This window comes from Paramormyrops kingsleyae, chromosome 18 (assembly GCF_048594095.1).
Source record: "Paramormyrops kingsleyae isolate MSU_618 chromosome 18, PKINGS_0.4, whole genome shotgun sequence".
Lineage (NCBI taxonomy): Eukaryota > Metazoa > Chordata > Actinopteri > Osteoglossiformes > Mormyridae > Paramormyrops > Paramormyrops kingsleyae.
The window spans coordinates 26,312,314-26,336,117 of NC_132814.1; the positions used below are offsets into that span (position 1 = coordinate 26,312,314).

Genomic DNA, 23,804 nt, shown 5'->3' on the forward strand with positions numbered 1-23,804 from the left:
CCTAAGTTATACAAAATGTTTACGTAAGCCATTATAAGGGTTTTGGGGATTTTTTTCCTTCTAAAGCTACTGATAGATGGCTGCCTGCAATTTATAACCAAGAAGCACAGCGTTAGAGCAGCGGTACCCGAGGGTATTCCTCTGTGCCCAAACAGTATCAAGGAGCAAATAGGAAGGGCTGCTTATGATGACCGAGAACCTGATCAGCATTCTCCATCTATCAGCTCATTCAGGGGGCCAAACCTTTATCTGAAGATCTTATTCTGTCTCTGGGTTTCTCCGGGCTAGAGAAGAGAGAACTGCCACAATTCAGTCATAGAAACTGAGTAGCAGCCTGCCAGATATCACAAAAGACTTGAGCCTCCTGTGGAAATACAGTGGGGCCTTCTAGTGCAAGGGATGGTGGTGATGGATGAAGTTGATGACTTGGAGGGGCCCTTTTTGTGGAGGCCCCTGGGCTGCAGCCCTGGTAACCCCATGCACAGTTGTGGTCTGAAGTTTACATACATGAATGTCATTAATTCTGGGCTTTTAATGATTTATTGGAACTGTTCTTTTCCAACTGACTGAATGGGGATCCTTATAATGTCTGGGCAATAATCACCTTAAAGGAGAAGCATGTAGTCAACTTGCATCTTTGTACTGGTCATAATAAGATACAATACTGTGGAATGATTATACAACATATATCAATTGGTTTTTAAAAACAAGAACTGGGTTTGAATTTATTTTTGATTTTCTACAATCTACACCGGGTAAAAATTATACATACAGGCTCAAATATATACATACATTCACCTAAATCTTTTAATAAGTGGTGCTGAAGGTTGTAGAATGTCTGAACTTGACAAGGCCAAGGACTGTTAACTTCTCGTTAGTGATCATGATTGACTGCAGCTGGTGGTTTCTCTTTGCCAGCATAAAAAGGATTTGTTTGAGGGCACTCATTGGATTGACCAATACTCAGAACAATGGGAAAGTCCAAGGAACTCAGTGGAGATCTAAAAAGGAGAACTGCAGATTTGCACAAGTTGGGAAAGTCTTTTGGAGCCATTTCTAAACAACTGCAGATTCTAAGATCATCAGTTCAAGCAATTGTACGTAAGTTATTCGAATATGTCACCACTTTGCCAAGGTCTGGAAGAAAACCCAAACTGTCTCCATCAGATGAAAGGACGTTGTTTAGGATGTTCAAGAACAACCCAGAAACCACCAAGGCTCAAGCCTGCCATGAACTGGAAACTGCTGGAACATGAGAGGGCGCTGACCAAGAAAGAGGCCCCTGCTCCAAAATCAACACCTTCAAACTCGTCTGAAATTTGCAGCTGCCCACATGGACAAGCCAAATGTGTTCTGGAGAAATGTTTTATGGTTAGATGAGACAAAGATTGAGCTATTTGGCCACAAGGACAAGAGGTATGTTTGGAGGAGTGAAGGTGAGACTTTCAAACTGAAGAACACTGTACCAAGAAGAACACTGTACCAACTGTCAAGCATGGTGCTGGTTGCATGATGTTCTGGGGCTGTTTCACTGCCAGTGGTACTGGTGCATTACACAAAGGGGATGGAATCATGAAAATGGGGAACTACCTCCAACTTCAAATCACCTCAAATCAACAGCTCGACGGTTGAAACTTGGACACAGTTGGGTGTTCCAACAGGGCAATGATCCCAAACACACATCAAAACTGGTTTTGGGAATGGATAAAGTAGGCTAATATTAAGCGTCTGGCATGGCCTTCCCAAAGCCCTGACCTCAACCCTATAGAAAATTTGTGGACTATGCTTAAAAGCCGGGTCTGTGATAGGAAACCAACCAATTTAAATGTAAACTCCACCATTTCTACCAAGAAGAGTGGTTAAATATCCATCCAGAATTATGCCAGAAGCTTGTTGATGGCTACAAAAAGTGTCTGGTCGAGGTGCAACTTGCTAAGTGCCATTTAACCAAATATTAGAGGGGGTGTATGTATAAATTTGAGCCTGTACGTTTAGTTTCGACCTTGTGTGGATTGCAGAAAATCCAAAATGTGTTCAGACTTGTGCACCCAGTTCTTGTCTTTAAAGATCATTGAAGCTGTACGTTGTATAATCATTCCACCCTGGAAAATGATCGGTGCAAATAAATCATTAAAAACCCCAAATTAATATGACATTCATGCCCCTGATGGGTTTATGTAAACCGCTGACTGTATATGCCATGTGCGTTAACTTGTTAATGTGTAATTCATATTGAAATACTAAGTTCCAAGCTGCACCTACAATACAGCCATTAGACTTTTCTCTGTTTCTGCATAAATGCTACCTAAAACATAAACAGATGTTTATGAACATTAACTTAACATTAGATAAAGACAGCCAAATTAAACAAATAAAACAAAACTATACTTCTTTCTTTATTTGAGGAAAATCATCCAATGCTACTAATTTGTTTTTGGAAAAAGTATGCAAACCTCTAGGGTTAAAGCCAATCAGATGTGAGTCTGGGATGCTCTGCCTTATTAAAGCCAATCAGATGTGAGTCTGGGAGGCTCTCCCTTATTTAAAGCCAGTCAAGTGTGAGTCTGGGAGGTCCTGCAGCCATTAATGTTCAACAGACAGTGAGCAGCCAGGTTTTTCCCCGAAGTCAACAACCATCTCTTCTGTATTCTCGACGTTTAGAGACAGGTTGTTCTGACACCATTCCACATGCTGTTTGCCCTCTGCTCTGAATGCGGAGTTATTGTTGTTGCTGATGAGCCACTGAAGAACAGTGACAGCCTCGGGGGACGCCTGTGCTCAGTCTGAGGACCCTGGAGGTTTCCTACGGAATCAGACTGAGGTCTGTCAGTCAGGAAGTCCAGGACCTAGTTACAGAGCGGGGTGTTCAAGCCCAGCAGGTTCACCTTCCCCACCAGCCAACAGCAGAGCTATATCTTTTTTTATCGTTATTTTTCTGATTATTGAATAATCCAAAACTAAAAGGCTGTGTCATTCAATTATTTAACCATTTTGAGTAGGTTTTAATAGAATACAATGAATAATTTTCTAGCATAGTGTGATGATTAATCTTGATCTCGGTTGTAGCTGCTGGCTGTTCCAGTTGGTGTTTTTTTTTTTTTTTTGGACAAAATATAGCTTTTTGGCAGCATATTTGAACTGATGCAGTGTGTATATATATATATATGTTTTAAAGACACATGAGATGTTCAATTTCACCAAACGGCGTTTGTTATTGTGGGAGATGACCCTCCTCACGGCTAATTTTGTCAAGATTTCAAAAATATCATGGTATACTCAAAATACCGTGGTGTACCGTATTAAGGCAATACCACCCAAGCCGGCTTCAACCTTACATGATGAAATCTGGGCCAGTCTTCCAATCACATACTTCTAACATGGTAAACCACATGGCACCCCATAAATCTCACCCCCCCAAGAGCTGCTGCACACGTGGCTAAAGGTGCTTACCTCCAGTTTTCTTCCATGACAATAGTCCAATATCAGCATTACAACGTGAGAATCCCACAGTTGATCCAATAGTGCTTTAGTATTAGTGCATTAGTACTTATCCATGCTATAATCAAGCAGAGAATCCTTCTAAATGCAATTTATAAATAGGGTACAAACACAAAGACTATCATAATTTTTGTTTAAATAATTTAATTCTTGCAAGTCTAAATCTTGGAATAAGAAATTATGCAAATGAATTACAAAGAATGTTTATTAATGCACTGCATTATACCTGACTAAATATACACATTTCGGTCCTCAATATGTAAAAGGCATTTTCCATTACATACATGAAATTAAAACAAACTATGGGGGGGGGAACTGAATGCACAGATGAGAAATTTCAGCTGTTCTCCACAGGCTTACAATAAACAAAAATGTACACTTTGAACTGTGGACCAGAAGTTCGTAGCAGTCTCCATCTTCACGTTCATGGTAAGCATTCATCCACACGCTCTGAAGAATCAAACTGCTGCTCACACAATCTTCTTTGGATGTTTAAAAATTTATTTATAAAATGATAATAAATAATTTATAACTTCACAGTACAACTTATCAGTTTCGTTTTTTTTTTTTTTTTTTAATTATTGCTATTCACTGTGGTATTCATATTCTTTAAAGTACCGTATTTTCCCCTCCAGATTTAGACAGAAAATACAACAGGACACAGGTCTGCTCATGTCCACATCTCATCACTGTAACCGTCCATCAATCTTCAACATGGAACTCAGGAGCCTCTCTTCCAGCACAGGAGTTTATATCTCTCAGAAGCGCGAGGATCGTCCTGCCCTGTCCATCCAGTGCACAGATCTCTGTGGCAGCTGTGTCACGGCCCCCTTACTGGGGAGGCTGGCCCAGCAGGTAAATGATTACCTCATAGGTGGAAAGAACAATGGCCGTGTTGGGGATCTGTCTGATAAGCTGTGGGACAAGCCCACGGTAGAATGCCGTGTATCCCTCTTCCCTGGCCACCAGCCGCGCAGTCTGGAAGAAGTACTTGTATTTGCTACCTTCTTCCCGGAGTCTTGTTCGGATGACCTCTGATGGGCGAGAAGCAGAGTGTCATACAGTTCTGAGGGGGTAAGCTGTGTCCTTCAGTTTACCCTCTTAGCGTAATGTGCGCATGTACTCACCATGTGGATATGCTATACAAGAGGCACACCCCTTGGCGAAAGCAGCTGCCCCCATGAGTGCCAGAAAGTCGGAGCTAGGCCTGTTGGTGCTGCTGTTTGGGGCTGCGAAGCGGTTATTCACTATATGCTTCTTCAGAGTCTCGTAGATGAGGAAGCAGATCATAGTCTCCGAGATGCCTGCATAAGATGCCGTCAGTCCGCGGTAGAAGCCACGGATGCCCTCGGTCTTGTACACGTAACGCGCACACTGAAGGGCGTTCATCTTCTTCTCTCCTCGAGCCCTGGAAGACGGGCGGGGGGGACAGTGACATAATGGCGGCAGAAGGACTGTACCACAGGTCTTATAGTGCTACTCCATGCACAAGTTTTACAAGAAAACATTCATACTGGCGGAAATAACACGAGTCTACCATGCGAGACTGTTGGCAAGGTACGTTCCGCCTGGGACCTAGAAATTCTTCTTCGGCACTAAACCGAGAAACGTCTGGCCTGGGGTATTATATTTAGGCCCCTAGGCAGTTTGCCTGCGTGCGTCAGGTCAGCCCATTTATAACTACAGTCACATGTTTATGATCACTCTGGCAGGGAGAAGCCCAAGGTCACTTATAGTCTGGGTTGTGCCTCTGGTCACAGGTAGAATTACACTAGGGGTGGGCGATACATCTAGATTTTAAAACATACAGGAATATAAATAGAGCACAATATGGATTAAGGTAGTATTGTTTATTTCGAGTTAAATGAAGTTTAAGTTTTTAAGTTCTGTTTCAGTCTTGTGGAAAACGATTTTTTGTTCCTTCTCCTTCACAGTCTGCTGCAGGCTCCAATACTCTGCTAGCAAACCCCATCCCACTTGCTTTCACACATGCTCTGATGGGGTTAACTGCACAACTCAGTTATGAAACCAGTATAGACTATAACACTGGACAGTGTGTGTAATAAAGAAAAAAAGAAAAAATATATAGCTGGCTATTAACAACAGGTTGGGTTAATTGTGGTCTGTGTCGCTGAACCAGTATATGAAAGGAAAATCTGTAATTAGTGATTGTATGCAAGTAGCCTGCTCATGAAGCATGACATTCTTTTTAAAGTGCAGTGCAAGTATCGCAAGTTATCATGCTAAATAAATTTTAGCTTAAAATAAATAGCGGATGGTAGGGAAACCTAGGATAAAATGCTTAGATAAGACCACTTCAGCAAGAGCTACTTTGCGAGATAATCACCCGTGGCCTAACTTGTAAGTAAGTGACAGGTCATTATTTGCATATTTTATACCATTTTTATATCTGTGTCGTAGGCTACATTTTCATGCAATTTCAAATACATGTGCAGAACACTTAGACCTGCCAGTTTTTGTTTTATATTTAAATATAGTTTACATTTGCATTGTGTTCGTAACTTTTAATTGCACTGTTATTGAAAGCACTTTCAGATACTACAGGCCTGTTAGTTAATTATAAATTCATTTCACTTGGACTTTAACCTTTATTTTGTTAGTGTTTTTGTGACGTCTTGTATTGCTTTGAGTTAGCACTGAACTTTTCCCCCACTTCATAAAAATAGAGCTATATATCACCATTCAGCCAAAATATATCGATATGATTTTTTTTTTTGTCCATATCGCCCAGCCCTAGGTTATCCATAGTTACATAACTATATATAGAGCAGTTCCATGCAGTTAATTTCTATCTGTAATAGAGAATAATAATTTTCAATCTGTTGTTTCCTAAAATGAGATATTTATGCAAACACTGGACTTTTAGATTGCAAAGGGAGTATAAACATTGAAAAGAGAAAATGTTTACATACTTCATCTCCAACTGCATTCGGGTTTTGACCATCCAAACAGGGTTCATCAGGGAATTGGTAACAAAGGCTGAAGCGAAGGGGTTAGAACTATTAGACTAAACATATGCAGATACAAAAACGTCCAGCTAAAACATTTATCCTATAAGCAAGGCATGACAAAAGCTGGTTCCTGGAGAAAAGCTAAACTCAGCAAAACACCATCCAGCTCAGCATTAAATGAGCCCCTCCTTATACGGTTCTCTCTGGTATAATATACAAGAGCATGGACATAATTAGCAACAACTCCACTAGCTGCGAGAATAGGATAATGTATTTCATAGCACACATTTCATTCTTATTTTAATTTCAGTATTATCAATTATTACTGAATTTTCAGATAAAGCTTTTCTGGTGGGGGATGGATCACCTGCCATTCCTCACCTGCAACACCAGCGGATGACATGTGCACCACCCAGCTGTTTGGCACGAAGATGCTGTTGAACTTCTCTCTTGAGTTGGAGTAGGCAGCAAAATAAATGGCTCTGTAAAAAGGGAAAAACAATCAACCTAAAAGACAATTAGCGGCACCATTTTGGGATTACATTCAGAATTACACCCACGCTACCCTTCGCCCCTCTATGCAGAATTACAGCCTAGAACTGCCCCCCCTCCCCCAACTAGTCTGTTCCAGATAGGTCCACTGTTCAGATATGTCTCTGGAACAGTCTGTGCCAGCCTGCTGAAAGGCTTCAGCAAGCAGGAGGGTGAGAGCAGAGCCAGAGAGGCCCACTTCTGAACAAGAGCTCAGCAGCGAGACACCACACCAAAAAACAGCACCCCCAGATGCAGCAGGCAACAGGCTTGTTACTGTCCTGTCCCATCCCTTACAGGCAAACATTTTATTTTTCTAAGTGCTGTAGGACTATGTGCATGGATTGACATAATTGGTACCCAAGTTCGCATTCACCTTTAAAAGCGATACGTGCGGCAGTCGATTGTTGTACCAGCGCAAATAAGTACGTATTTTATGTGCATTTGTGCCCATATGGCATGCAATTACCGTGCATTTTGACCTCTATACCACAAATGAAGTACGAATTAGCATATAAAGGTTAAAATCCACGACAATTTCTTGTCATAAGAACATAAGAAATTCACAAATGAGAGGAGGCCATTTGGCCCATCATATCGGCGCAAATGCAAATAAAATACGTACACATTCACGCTGTCACAACAATTGATTGCTGCACGATTCACTTTTAAAGGTGAACGCATATGGCAATCCCTGACTATGTGGCTTTATTTACCCTCAGTATGGGAACCTTCTAATTATGTAGTTATATAATGAATGCCACTTTGCTATGTATCACCATCTTGTTTAGTCACATTCCATTGGATAGCAATGAATTATACCTCGTGACAAGGTTTTAGTGATATTTTCAATACAGTTTTCATGTAAAAAAAAAATGCAGTGACAAAAATTGAGTTACTGGGTTACCTTGAGGGGGCCACACCAACCAAATTTGGCCCAAGACCTCTGAATAAAGACCTGGGTCCTTCTTTCTCCAGAATAGATCTGGGGAGGGGAAAGGAAAAAAAGCCTCAAGAAAAGAAGCAAATCCAACCGCTTTTCAATACTGCAGCTCACTTAGTGAGTATGAAGACAGCACATCAAACTGAAGTCCACAAATCTGTGAATCGAAGCCCTTCTTCAGATTTGATGAAATCCTCCAACTAACATTTTCATTTCTGCATGTTCAGAGAGCTTGCCTAAGGCTAATCCATTACTATGCTTTATTTCAAAAGGAGTTTCAGAATAGTATGTTACACAGAAAACATCTTGTCAAATACTATCAAAGAAAGAGCACGTCTGAGGAAGCTTCATTAAGACCCCTACAGGAAAGCAACTGACCATAAACCTCAAGGAACTAAAGCTGAGGTGACATCACTGACACCAGGTCACTGGTCACTGACACCTGATGTCAGACTGGTTAATGAGGGGCTAGGCTCAGCAGATACCGACAACCCCACTGATATTCTCGTGATGGCCACGTGAGATTCAATCCCTCAACGTTATCCTGCTCTGCGATCACAACGCCTTTGGTGCTACAGTGGCAGACATTTACGCTGTCATTTACATTTGTTATTTGTATGCCACAGCCATCTGCCAAGACTTGACCACTTGCCACAGTGACTTTCAACAGAAAGTTCTAATCCCTTCTTACAAAAATTAATGGTTGCAGAAGCTCCTTCATCCAGCCCTTACAGTGTCCTTTAAGCCAACCTCTGGATGTAACCGATTTGCATGGCCGATTTACTACAAAATACATTTAATTTTAAAGATCACCCAGTGAGAAATGTTTCAAGAAATTGTTAAACAAAATTCAGAATGGCTCACCGCAACACCTGGAGAAGACTTGGTGCAACAGGACTGGGTCGAAGGACCTCCGCTCCACTTAGAGTGCCTAGCTGAACCTGGAACACGGGCCGGAGGGTGATCCCAGAAGACTGCAGCCGGGTCTTCAGAACCTCCAGGGGACAGGTCACAATGGCACCAACTGTTCCACCGCACCTTCAGGAGGTAAGGACATCCAAATAAGAGGACACAGCTGCTTCACAAGACTGAATAGAGGGAAAATTTATGGCTGTGTTTTAAGTCTGCTTAGATATTAACGTTTATGATATCAGATATTTATGACAGAATAAAAATGATCTGGGGCTGAATTCTCCATTTTAGTTACTGGCAAACATGGCTTAAAAGGGCCTGTAGAGATTTCAGCTTTACCATTTCCAGTTTTAATAATAATAAAACTGCACATTACTGTACTATTAATATAATTGTGCAACTGGCTTATCTGTAACAATAATCTATTTAGCTGGACATATTACTGAAACAGTTCAGGTCAGGGTCTGGTGCAGCATCTTGTAAGCATCCTGTTTTCAGGATAAATGTGTCAGTCTTGCCTGTTTTGCAGCCACATTGGGCAAGCAGTTCCAGTGAATTGTGCCAAGCTGCCACCCCACCCCCCACGTCCCTTCTAGTACCCTTGCGTATTAGAATGATCGGGTCAGTACAGACATGCTGTTACGTAACCCCTGCCACACGCACAAACCTGAACAAGTTCACTCCAGTTAATAGAGCACCAAGCCATAAATATCCCACCACTGAGAGCAGCCATATCTGCCCTTAATAATAATTTTTTTAAAAAATCTCACCCATCAGTCAAACAAAACCATCTACATCAGGTTTTTCATACTTTCTTAAAGTATGTTTTAGTTACCAACATATCTTCAGTGTGCACACATTGTGAATAAATAGCACACATTTATTTAGCATGTAGAGGGCAGTGTATTCTCTCACAAAAAAGAAAGTATGAAGCTGAAAGTTCACCGAGAATTCATTACATACCATAGGCGAACAAAACAAGATTTACCAACAAGGTTATGGGGTTAGCATACTCGAATGTTCTGATAAGTGGATGGAAGATGTATATTCTGAACAAATATACCTTTTATTTAGTAATATTACAAATTTCAAACAATATTTTATAACTGATTGTTATGTCGAGAATAAGAACACAAGTTCATAGTACTGGGTAAGGTGTTCTAACAGACTTAGAACAGACTTGGAAAGAAAAAAGTAGTTAGAAATCAATCATGTTTAAAAACTGCAAAGAGCATTAGAAAAGTACCCCTTCTATTTTAAGAATCCATACCTATATAATTTAAATTATGCAATATGCGGGTCTAAGAAAATGGCTCTTTCGACGATTTTTCCCCGCATCACGTCGACATCAGCAACCAGCACCAGAGTTAGTTTGGTAAACGCAAACAATATTTAATATCACACATTTTTACGACTGTTAATAAACACATAGTGTAAAATATTCAACAGCTGCAATATCCCCACATATTACATAACGTGCACACAGTAATGCGTTGAACGAAATATATACGTAATCTCCACCCTTTTTGAAAATTAAACTCATATTTAAAAGGTCATCTTTGACAACCAGCCCCTGACATTTGAACGGAGATATTCTTTGATCACGTTTTGATTTTCTTGTCGCCGGTTTTGTGGTGGCTACTTTGGTAGCACTGGCAGGCTAACTAAAAAGAACGTTGACTTTTTTAAAAATTGTATTCCCAGCGTATCCGTCATTTACACAGCTACCAAAACCACGAAGAAGTGCGTCTAGAAACGTACAGCAATGGCGATGAGTTAATTAGCTACTTATATTAAATACACCGGGACTCGTTTCCAAAGTCACATGCAGCCATAGCGTGTCCTTGTGAGGGGCTCATAACCTTACAATATTGTAGCTAGCTGGCTAGCCCGCATTAAACAAAAGAGAGTCCATAAAAATATTGAATGCAAAAATATAAAGCCTTTGAAAAATACATCTTAAATCAACCCATTTAATCCGAATGTCATTAAAAGAGCATTAACAAGCAGGCCGGCTCAAGAAGCAGAAGCAGCGAGAAGATATCATGCTCACATTCGGCCACTTTTAAACTATGAACTTACCCTCCGGCGAAAAGATGCACAAACGTGTCTTTCTGGATCATTTTCAAGCTCTCATCATAGCATATAACCTTATAAATAAGCAGGGAAACGGGGTAATATCTCGTTCCACGCAAAGCCAGCTAACCGGCCACTAGAAGCAGCTATGCGTCAGCTGCCAACCCGGTTTATTCTAGTCAGAAAGCCTCGTGAACCCCGGCACGCACTGACGTCAGGGGGCCGGTTGGGGGTGTTGTCCCTGACGTCGATATGGAAGCGGAAGGTGTTTCTCGAGGCTCAAAACCCGCTGCGGACGATAAAAATAGTTTCCACGTCCTATACTGGACAAATATCAAAGTAGCACCTCATAAAAAGATGATATTATGTTTAAAGGTGCAGTTCATGCATAACTTCTACGTATGGTTAGGGTTTCATGTGAATGAGCTGATTTGGATTCGTGCAATGGTCGCGTGACTGGGAGCACTGCACCTTCATGCCTTTAGGGCGGGGGTTGTAATCCCGGTTTGCATCCCCGTTTTCGTGTGGGTTTCCTGTCATGGTCGCGTCTATGAACCTTGTGGGAATTGCTTTTTGAAAGTATGCTGTACCGCCTTCATCTGAGCTAACGCAGCCAAGGGAATAAATGGATAGAAACATTTGTCTTGTTTATTTAAGTAATACAGTCAATTATAATTTTTTGAGTTCATTGTGTAAAGGATTAACAGCAATTTTAGCTCTTTTTTGGATTCAACTTGTAGGCTCCAAGTTCAGTTACTTATTCACCATGCTGCCTGAGTCAGTCAATAGCATTTGTAAATCATTTGTTCAACAAACCTCTGAAAAGGGAGCATTAATGCAAATAAATTTTGCGAAACTGAAAGTTTATGGAACTAAATAAAAAATATTTGTTTGAAATAAATTCATCTCACTTCTTCTTCAGTGAGGTTTTCACTGAATTGTGAGATATAAGCATTTAACTATGCAGTGTCGGTAATCAAAAGGGTTATAATTTGCTACCCTTTTCCCTCCACAACTGCCATACAGGGAGTTCAACCTTGTACCACTGCAAAATAACATGCAGTAACATAGACTAGCTCTGTATCCTCAAGCTTAGGAGATATGAACACTAGAGGAGGCAAATGGAAAACACAATAAAACACCATGCACTTCAAATGAAAGAAGGAAAAATGAATTTTGAAAATAAAAACAATATTTTTGTCCCAACACAGTAGTAACCATACTATTAAGTCACTGCTTTTGCTGACAGATACCTAAATGGTTTCTGTTAATTGTGCATGCAGTGATCTTGTAAATTCTGACTATGGTATGCAGACTTTTTCTTCGAAACACTATGTATTGCCTCATGTAGCAGATCCAATGGAACAAAATATGTGAAGAACTAGGTTCAATGACCAGACTACTTTACACAGTAATGAAGGATGTCAAGTAAAGAAATATTTACCTACCAGCACTGAAGTTTTTTTTAAGACAACACTGCCATTAGTAGCAACTCAAACATCTCACTACAAGATTTTGCTGAACTTACAACATGAGTTTTAACTCAAAAAATGATAATTAATGGGGAAATCAGACAGAATTGCAGGTGACAAAACTAAACACATATATTGTTATAATTTATGTTTCCCAGATGCTAAAAAAAAGCCTTTTCTATATGATGACAATGGAACATTTGACTTTTAGAATCAGGCAATACGTGGTGAAGTTTTGTGTGTGTGTGAATAATACATATTTTTGTAAACTGCAGCCTGGCTCTTCTCTGTTTCTTGTTAATAAAAGGCTTCTTCCTTGTTTAACGGACTAAAATTCTGCTTCTAGGAGCGGTGCACCTCACCATTCCTTTTGAAGGTTACTTGACGTCATTTAAAAATGAATGTTATTTTTTTAAATATAGAGTGGACTCTTAATTTTTTTCCAGAGCTGTATATCATGCTGTAGCATTTAAAATCACAAGTAGAAGTTATTTTTATTCATCCATAGCCCTTTACATTTTCGTATTTTCAACACAGTAATCAAGGATCGCTGTGAGCTCGGAAAGCGGGGGTGTAATATCAGATATGTCATGGGCATTGATATATTTCGAGTTATTTTGAACTGTATCTAACATAAATATACAACCTATAGTAATCGATTAAAAGAATGGCTATTTATAAACAGAAAAGAATACCAAGATAATTACAGTACAATATTATTATGAAAAGTTTTTTTTTTAATGTTATGATTCTGTCCTGCATCCATTCTGTGGCTCAGCATAGTGTTTCATTTTACTGGAGGAAACTCCAGGTGGAAGTGGAGTACCTAGAGGAAACCCCTTGAAACATTGGGGAGAACATGCAAACTCCACACACAAGGAGCCATGGTGGAGACCCAAAAAAGTTGGGTTGGGACTCCTATTTTGGTTTGTGTCCCAATCAATCTCTTTATAAGTAATGGTTAATTGGGTTGTTGTAAATTAATTTGCTTGGTACATTTAATGCTTTTTAGCAACAGATTAATATATTTGTGAAAGACTCCAACAACAGTACAGATTCATAGATGGTATATGAATTGAATTTGAATTCATCAACCTTTCAGGTTCTTATTTGAACCTGGCAATGAATAAATACACCCATCTATCTTCCAATCTCGTATCCAGTATAGAGTCACAGGGGGAATCTGTGGCCTGTTTCAGAGGGCAGAAAGTCTAAAAATCCTGAGGCCTAATTAGCCTCAAGCAAGCCGAATTATGGAAATTGCAACTTGAGTACTCAAGTATTACAGCACTGTTTCAAGGAACAATTTAATTACTTACAAGGAAAAAAATCATCATCGGTCCTGATAGGAAAGACATTTCAACTTAGAGCTTGTGTGTTAATACTGTGTACATATGTAGGCCAATATAACTAATGTAAATAGCATATACATTATATTTTACCCAGGCTTACTCTTACCATTTACTGGTAAGGACTATGACAGAAAATTTAGACAGTTCAAAATAAAACAAATATAGAAAAGGATGGGTTGTTTTTTTTGTTTCCAAAATTCCAGAAATGTAACAATATAATGTACACATGTTGCATTTATTGGACTCAGTTAAGCTTATTGCATTTCACAAGAATGAAACAAGCAAACTCTCATGAATGACCAAGAGCACACATTTAGATTAGGCAGGGAGGAGATTTTGAAAGGCAGATTTAGAGTGAAGTGGGTTCTTATCAAGAAATATGTTTAGGGGCCAGATATGGAGCAGAGGTGGTAATTATGTGATATTTGTTCTGATGTGAAATATGTCAAATAAAGACAATGATGAAATATCACAGATAGTAACAGTCTCCTTACAATAGGATACAATACAATAGAATGTGAGTTTTCCCACTTTAATTCGTGTTATGTACATATTTTGTTATTCCTGAAAACTGAATTATTATGATAGTACTATAATAGCACATAATTAACTAAGTTCCTGTATTATTTTCAACTTATACTCATAAATGAATCGTGGTTTTAAAAACAAACGATTGAACAAACATCCATATGCCCTGCACCTGCTTATTCAGTCATGGGTGACAGGGAGCCTGGCGCGTATCTCAAGAGGCACACGGCGCGTGGCAGGGTAACGTTAACCTGGGGTAGGATGGCAGTCCAGCTCAGATCACACACATAATCATGTGCTATTTGACACAGGGAGAACATTGAAGTACATGCACACAAAAATTGGGCTTTTATTCGATTGCTCTAATGACCATTTATGCCACCCTCAAAAAAGCATGTCTTTAAAAATCATGCAAATGTATAAACAGATGGTGGCGATCAAAGACTAGTACATAGTTCACTACAGACGAGTTTGATAATAGATTAAATCCTCTAGAAAACCAGAAGATGGCACTAAGTGGCTTTCCTTTTTATTTTACCAACATCCCCCCCTCCCCTAACCTGATAAAAAGTGTTGTGCCTTCTGTGATTTTGAGGGTAATAATTCAGTAGAATACCCTCATTCACAGAATAACATAGTGTCTCTACACAAATTACTTCACAGACAGACAAAATGAAAGGAGAAAAATGTCTTGAAAATTCCACTGATGTTTAAACCCTTATTTGCACTGCTGTTGATCCTATTCTCCCCCAAGCACCCCAGTAAAGCTTGAAACTTTAAAACTATATGGTAAAAGACAAAGAAACTGTCTGGTCATATAACATCACAGTGTAACACAGGAAGTTAGCAGTAAGCTATATATCAGGAAGCAAGAGTATATAGCCCAACCAATGGCAGACAGGCAAATCAGACTTTTATTTGTCTTAGCATGGCCTGTAGAAAAAATGCCTATACAGGATTTAAAAACATCTATTTTAAAAAACTTGTAGTGTTTAACATGTGCCTTCATACCCTTGCTTGCATATCGTTCTATGTTTAGCCTTAAAATATGTTACAAGAATAAAAGAGTATAAAGTGTTTTACCAACTAGTTTGGTGTGGCAGTAGGGACAGTGCCGATTGTTTAATTAGAAGCTGTTTGAAATTATTTCTTTTAAATCTAAGGTGGTGCCAAAATACGAAACCTCTGTCAGGTCCGAACCTAAGCCTGTGGTCTCAGTGTAATTCAAAGCATATGGCGTGAGCTGTCGCAAGGTCACTGATCTGCACTCAAAAAAAGAATAAATGCTGAGTTTATTTTAGAAGAATGCTATGCATGAAGCATTTTTTAGCTCACAGTTTGTGAAAAGTGTTATTATGCACTTGCCTGATATGAGGGATACCGCCGTTAGCAATCCAAGCCACCTGCATGGATTTTAATAATCCAGTAGGTGGTGCTGTTGTGCGGGGAGACTTTCTCTGTATGCACCAATACACATCTTCCAGCATCTGTGATGTCATATGTGTTATTACCCACAAAATTTTATGTTTGTTGAGAGAAAAAATGGTATAAAGCTTACTTTTTGTGAAAGACTAAATTTAGATTTTCACTGGAAGGACACCTGGCATAGCTCTGCAGTGCAAGTGCATCATCACTACTGTCCCCTCCCTTACGGCTTTTGTTTCCTCCCCACCAATTAAAAGGGTGCCGACACCTTCATTCCTTGCCACGCACTTTTGCCGTTAATCACTGTACAATATTTGCAACTGTTTACTTTGCCTCATAGAGATTTGGAGCAGACTAATTGACAAGAGGATGGAGCTGGTGAACAGTGCTTACCACAAACTGCATCACTATTTGCACCTGCCTGCACTGAGAAACGTTGTGTTTTGTTGCTGTTCTTGTGCAGCTGCACAGAAGACATGGTATTGCATCAGGAACAACAGATTTTATTGACACAATCACTGTTCCTCTGAGGCACTGAATGATGCTGATTGAATCACGTTGGCTCTTTTCTAGAAAACCAGTACTCACCACAGCCGGGCCTGTAAAGACCAGGAATGACAACAGTTTGAGCAAGATGAAGAAGGGTTCTCTCTTCTCAAGGAGCAACAGGATTGTGTGTGTCTCAGTTATATCACATCCATTTATATTAATATTGGCAATAATTGAAAAAAAATGGGTCTCAATAGGACAAAGAGGTACAGGAAATGGATGGAGAGCATTAACAGAAAAATTGAGTGCAAACAGGAAATGCTGCAGTTGAGTTTTTCATCATCTTATAATTCTACTGGCTGTACACCCTTCCTGACATCACTACAATACTGTGGAAAGCAAGCTTATACATGTGGTCTCTGCCAAAATTTCAGTTAGACCATTGCTGGCTGTTCATTACTCTAAGTTAAGTAGGATGTGTGTTTTCATATAGGAAGGCTAGTCCTAGTCCTCACTCCCTCATTCTTGTATGTGCATCATGATATTTCTTTGTCTGGGGAAAGATGGACAGATTAATACTGAGGTCTAAGCATTACTTGGTGATTGGACAAGCTGTAAAGAGACTTTTTATCTAGACCTCTTTGTCTTGGGGTTGCAGGGGTTGAGATCCAGAAACTGCATGGTCCTGGTTCATTGTTGCCTGGATTTAGCTGGACAGTGTATTTAACCTTTCCTTATCACTCCTGGATTTGATAAAGAAGGGCCAGAGATGGTCAAATGGACCCCCATGGCAGAGACCGGTCCTGTTAATAAGCATCAGACATAGACCACTCTATTATCTTCCACACTAACACCTCCAATACTGTACCTAAGCTGCAAACTGCCACCTGAAGAAACAAAGTATGCCACTGGCTATGAAGTGAGCGGTAATAGAGTTTTGCCACTGAGCCCATGCCTCTGCAATGGATGGCTGTGGCAAAGGACACCAATGCCCCTGGCACTTCTTCTCGAAAGACACCAACACCTGGGTGGTTCTTCTTGGAGGACACCAACACTTGGGCAATTCCTCTTGAAGAACACCAACACCTGGGTGGTTCCTCTCGAATGACACCAGCACCTGGGTGGTTCTTCTCAAAGGACATCAGCACCGAGGCAATTCCTTTCAAAGGATATCAGCACCCAGGTGGTTACTCTCAAAGAACACCGAAGCACAGGCGGTTCCTCTCGAAAGACACCAACGCCTGAGCGGTTCTTCTCGAAGGACATCAACACTCAGGCAATTCTTATTGAAGTACACCCAAGTCAAGGTGGTTCCTCTTCAAGGACACCAACACCTATGTGGTTCTTCTCAAAGGACACCAATACCTGGGCGGTTACTATCGAAGGACACCAACGCCTTAGTAGTTTCTCTTATAGGACACTAACACCCATGCAGTTCCTCTTGAAGAACACCAATGCCTGGGTGGTTACTCTCAAAGGACACCAGTGCCCAGGTGGTTCTTCTCAAGGGACACCAACACCCAGGCGGTCACTCTTGAAGGACACCAATGCCTGAGTGATTCATTACCAACACTCTGGTGGTTCCTCACTCCAGGTATAGCACCTCCCAGGTAGCTGAATTTCCAATGGCTTTCTGTCTGGTGGACAACAGCTCGCCCTATCGTAGCCCTTTCTGACCATCTGACAGGTGGTCCTGTACGAGTTGCAGCACTAGGGATAATGGTCATCTGTCAAAATTCAGTGACTACCAGTGACTACTGAGCTGGAAATTAACGGCCTAAAAAGCCAGGACACCCTCAATGAACCCTGCTTCTGTCATGGACCGCTCCGAGGATGAACTGTCGATGTAACGCAGGGATTCCCTTTTATACCCCCGGAGTTTTCCGAGAAGGAAGTGTCGCAGTGACCGTACTGTTCACTCCCCACCGGCACTGGGAACCGGGAGAACCGGTTACAGCACACCGCACTCTGAGACATGAAGCTCATCAGGTTAATGGATAATCTTTCTTATTCGTTTCTGGCGCACCTGCCAGACACGAGATCTTCAGCTTTGGTTGCAAGTTCAAGCGTTTCTGTCCTGTATCCCCTCCTCCTGTCTAGACCCCTGCCTGCCTGTATCCTGACTCTGATCTGTGTTTCCTGATTATGATTCTAGCCTTGCCCTCTCAGTACCGACAACGATCGCCCGACCACCCGCTGTTCCCGGACCTGAGCCTGCCTTGCCCACCAGATTCCGACAAAGATCGTCTGACCCCCGCCTGTCTACCGGCCACGAGCCCGGAATCCCGGCAGCGTCCTCCCTCTTTCCACGACCCCGAACCCTGACAGCTTCCTCCCTGTTCCATTGCCCATGCTCTGGTGTTTTAACAAATCCAGCCTCTCTAGCCTGTCACTTGTGAAACCTTCCATTGCTTACATGTATTTTATGCTCACACCCAGCTGCTATATATAACTGAACTGAAAACCTTCCAAAGACAATAGCTGGGGACATTCAAGGTCAAGTAACCACAATCATTAAAATGACGTACTGTACTCAGTGGAAATATTCTATGACTCATGTAATTCTGCTCAGAAATTCAAGGAAAAAACATAAAAAAAATGTCTATGCACATGTCTATGTGTTAGTTGTAAACTGATTCAGGGATGCGTCTGATAGGCTTGCAGGGCTTCTTACCCCCATCTTCAGGGCTGCCACCAGAGGATGTGATGCATACTGAATAACACAAGTTACTCAGCGTCCTGGGCATCTGTGCAGCTGCATCCTTTAATTGTCTGCTAACTGCCTCAATGTATTTGGACAGCTGACTAAACATGGACGAGACACTATGTGGCGGAATGAACTGGCTGTTTGGTCTGCGGTGAGCAGACCAGCTTTCCTTGGTAATTGCTTGCTCCCAGCATATCTTTCCTCGATTTTTAAGTGAGTGTTTTCAAAATAACATGTAAGAAAAGCAAAGTGGCACATGAGCTGAAGGCATGAGAAAGCAGGTGAGATTTCACATTAGAAGATGTTTTTACGTATTTTTAGTGTAGAGACTGCTAATGCAGATTCATAGAGGGATTTCTTTCTCAGGAAACAATTCAAATACTTTGACAGGATAACCAAAGATACTGTGTAGAAGAGGGGTGTCAAACTGCAGTCCTGGGGGGCCGGAGCCCTGTGTAGCTTAGTTCTTTCCCTGTTCCATCACAAATGATTCAGCTCAAGAGCTGTGTGGTACAGTAATTAGCACAAGGAGTTGAATCAGGTGTGTTAAATGAGGGGAAACCAAAAACTGTGCAGGGCTCCGGCCCTCCAGGATTGGAGTTTGACACCCCTGCTGTAGAAGTTCACAGACGAGCCAAAACATGACCATCCTCATGTGAAGCGAATAAGGCTGATTATCGCTAAAAACGGCGTGTCAAAGTTTGGGAGATATTAGATGCTAACATTTGGTACTTGTAGTCAACATATTGAATGGGGAAGAAATGGCCTGGGGTAAAAATCTGTGTGAGTTTGACAAGGATGGCCAGACGACTGGGTCAGAGCATCTCCGGAATGGTAAGCCTTGTGGGGTGCTCACAGTCAACCATGGTGAGTACCTGCTGAGAGTGATCTGAGGAGGAAAAAACCATAACCTGCCAACAGGATGTTGGGTGGCCAAGATTCATCGATACGGATTGTGAATGAAGGCTATCCCATATGGTACAGACCAACAGAAGGGTATAAATGGCAGGTAATTTTGAAGATCGTGGGAGTAACGTATCATGACACTCCATGCATTGAGCCCTACTGTGTTTAGTGCTGCTTAGCAACAGGTTAGTCAGAGTGACAGTAATGGCAAAGGATGGGTGTGATGAAGGTGATCATAGTACATTACCTGATGCAAGTGAGCTGCCATCTTGCATCTCCTAAGCTTTCTATGAGGTATGACTGACAGCTGTAGTACAGAAACTGGGCAAGTACCATGAACGAATGGAGTGGCACAGTAAGCAAGTACTGTTTCATTTGGATCCCCTCCTTTTCTCCTAAAAATATGCTGAAATTAACTGGAGTTGCAAAATTGCCCATAGGTGTGCATGTATGTGTGAATGGTGTGTGAGTGTGCCCTGCGATGGGCTGGTGCCCCATGCTAGGTTGTTCCCTGCCTTGCAGCCGCAGCCCCCAGGACAGGCTCTGGACCCTGAATAGGATAAGCGCCTATGGAAAATGGATAGATGCATTCAGACCCATTGCAACAAGTGTATAAAATCAAGCACGTAACCATGCAGTCAGGTTTACAAACATTAGTGAAAGAAGAGGTCATTCTGAAGAGCTCAGTGAATTCAAGCCGTCATAGGATGCCACCTTTGCAATAAGTCAGTTTGTAAAATTTCTTCCCTGCTAGATATTCCATGGTCAGCTGTAAGTGGTGTTATTGCAAAGTGAAAGCGTTTAGGAACAGCAGAGTGACAGACCAAGTAGGGTAACAGAGTGGGGTCACTGAGTGTTGAGGCACATAGCGTGTAAAAGTCGCCAACATTCTGCTCACTCAGTAACTGCAGAGTTCCAAACTTCCACTGGCATTAAATCCAGCACAAAATCTGTGCACTGGGAGCTTCATGGAATGGGCTTCCATGGCCAAGCAGCTGCATTCAAGCCTCACATCTCCAAGCACAATGCCAAGTGTCAGATGGAGCGGTGTAAGCCACACTGCCACTGGTTTTGGAGCAGTGGAAACAGGTTCTGTAGAATGACATCACGCTTCTCTGTCTGGAGTCTGATGGATGCATCTAAGTTTGGCAGATGGCAGGAGAACGTTACCTGCCTGACTACATTGTGCCAACTGTAAAGTTCGATGGAGGAGGGTTAATGCAAGACATTTTGGACAATTCTATGCTTCAGACTTATTGGGAAAAGTTTGAGGAAGGTTCTTTTCTGTCCCAGCATGACTGTGCCCCAGTGCACAAAGCAAGGTCCATAAAGACATTGGTTGGGTGAGTTTGGTGTGGAAGAACTTGATTGGCCTACATAGAGCCCTAATCTCATCCCCATCGAACACCTTTAGGATGAAATAGAACAGGGACTGAGAGCCGGGCTTTCACATCCAACATCAGCGCCTAACCTCGCAAATGCTCTTCCGGATGAATGGGTACAATTTTCCACAGATACACTCGGTAATCTTGTGGAAAGCCTTCCTAGAAGAGTGGCAAGATCCTTTAAGGGGGAACCAAGTCCATATTGATACCTATGAATTTAGAATGGGATTCCTAAAAGTTCCTGTAGGTGTAATGGCCAGGCATCCAAATATTTTTGTCCATTTAGTGCATGTGTTATGCTGCCATTCTAACAATTTGGTCCCAAGTTTGAACTCAGCATACTAACTGTTGAAGCATGCTGGGTCAGTCCATCCAGCCGCAGAATTCCTTTTCATTTCACCCAAGAAGCACATATCATGTGACTGACTCATGTGTTGTTGTGTATAGAGTGCTTTTGCTGTACGGCAAGCTGCAAAGCTTGCTGAAGATCAAGAAGGCATATTTGTTAGCCTATTGAGGTGGCCAGTATCTCTCTAGGGCTGTCAAGCTCCTTACTTATATGCTTGGTCATTCCCCAGAGCTTCGCGGCAAATTTATGCTATTTATCTGCTGAGTCTGTATTAATTTTGGCTCAAGGGACATGGGTCAACCATTAAAGGGATCTAGTAGTAACATCTGTCTGTTGTCTATAGTCACAGCAGAAAGGCAAAAAAGTGCCATCTTTGAGTTAATAATACAAGTTTTGAAATGTTCAACTTTTAACCAATTATCCTGGTTAGTGTTGTAGGGGGGCTAGAACATATCCCAGTATATGGCACAGGGCTGGGATACAGTTTTGATGGGAGTCCTATAAAGAAATCAAGACTGGACCAAACTGAGACACAGAAGATCTGATGAAGTGCACAGAGCTGAACAGGTGCATGATGGGTAACAGGCCTGCTGCAGAAGCCAATGTGTTTTCATACTTCTATCTCCTCTTAGTAAACAAATATGAGAAAACACAGGTGCTCATTCCAGTGACTTCTGAGCCTTTGATATGAACCGTGACAGAATCAGCAAGAAGCCTTCTGAAACAACCAATAACTGACAGAAATACAGACACAGAAATATAGCGTATACAGTACAGCGTGTAGCATACATTCTAAATTGAAAGGACAGTGATAGAAGTTCAGTTACAGGAGAGTCACAAACACAGATACAGTGATAATCACTGAATGTTAGACAGAGAGGCACAGATACAGCAACAGTCAGTGTTATAGATGCCATTTTCACACAGAGCTGCTGAGAGTCAGAGCAAATGAGTCACAGACAGAATTACAGACTTTGTTGTCTAAGTAAGCCTTGAGTGAGACTCCACGTCATATTAATTGTTTTGGGAATATCCATTTAGCATGAACACATAGACACACTAGTAAAGAGATACAGAATTACTTCACCACACAACAAATTTTGAGAGCAGTGGTACCCACAATCAAATAAGAATATATGAGGATTTTACAGCTGCTAAATTAATTATGCCGGTTACTAGCTTGGAAATATCTATAAATCATCTAATAAAGTGCTGAAACAGTTTCTGAGTGAGTGGTTTAGTGTCTTCCTGTTGTGTCTAACATGGGCAGCGTGCTGAGCAGGAGACAGTGGACAGTAGGTGTCCAGTCTCTCATCCGTCATCCCTCTGCTCCCGCCTGTCGCTTTGTATGTTTGTTTGCACTGGTTTCTACCTCACACATTCCTCTCTAAATTAAATCATAGTTCTACTGTCTATCTGCCTTCTAACAACATATCCAACAAGTAGCAGGAGAGGTCTGGGTCCTACACTAGGTAGGGTGGGGGCCATAGTAGGGTGGGGGCCATAGCAGGGTGGGGGCCATAGCAGGAGCAGCCCTGTGCACAATGCCGGTGCATTGCAGAAAAACCAGTTTAACTGATGGCATGTTAATGGACAGCAGGAGGAAACTCCCACAGCATGGAGATGACAAGTAACTCCACACAAATCGAGGAAAGACTTCAAGCGGCTAACTCTAGTGGAGTGAGCCAGCCGCGCAGCCTCCTGTGCCACCATGCAGCCAAAGTTTTACCATTCCTGTCTAAATTTATTTCTATTTCAGACATTCCAGTCTGAGCTGGTTTACACTTGCACTATTCTGGCTTCAGCTTCTTACTGATTTAGTAACAGCACCTTGAGCTGGCTGGTATTATAGCCTGACTATTTTTGTTTTTTTCAGCCATGGTGCTATGAACAGATTTCTATTAGAGTTCATTTTAAAGTGCAGTGTCAAGAGCTTTTTGGTACATGGGAATGTGAGGAAAGAAAGAAAATGTATATGTCCACAGAAAGACACCTGGCAAGAAAAGGCCTCCCACAGATCTCACATTCTTACAGAAGACGAGTTCTCTCTAGTAAATTTATTTCTACACAATTTATTTGTACACAGTAAATTCACTTCAGTTACATGGGTTAAAAAGTTAAACAGCCTTATTTAAAGAACAATGTACACAAACGCACACACACGATATTACACATGCATATTTGCTGGCAAACATAATGTTTATAGCAATAATAGGGATTATGACTATTACTTATTAATTATTTCTAACCCACATGATG

General features: G+C 41.3%; 1 protein-coding gene across 1 annotated transcript; it reads right to left on the reverse strand.

Annotated features, from left to right (window-relative positions):
• Positions 1–3,685: 3,685 nt before the first annotated feature.
• On the reverse strand, positions 3,686–11,146 carry slc25a33 (solute carrier family 25 member 33). The gene is made up of 7 exons (XM_023795990.2): positions 10,939–11,146; positions 8,809–8,982; positions 7,909–7,986; positions 6,852–6,952; positions 6,432–6,498; positions 4,626–4,906; positions 3,686–4,532 (listed from the first exon to the last, which is right to left on the reverse strand). Exons 1-7 carry the CDS (start codon positions 10,977–10,979, stop codon positions 4,330–4,332), a joined length of 945 nt encoding a protein of 314 aa, XP_023651758.1. The 5' UTR covers positions 10,980–11,146; the 3' UTR covers positions 3,686–4,329.
• Positions 11,147–23,804: the final 12,658 nt, after the last annotated feature.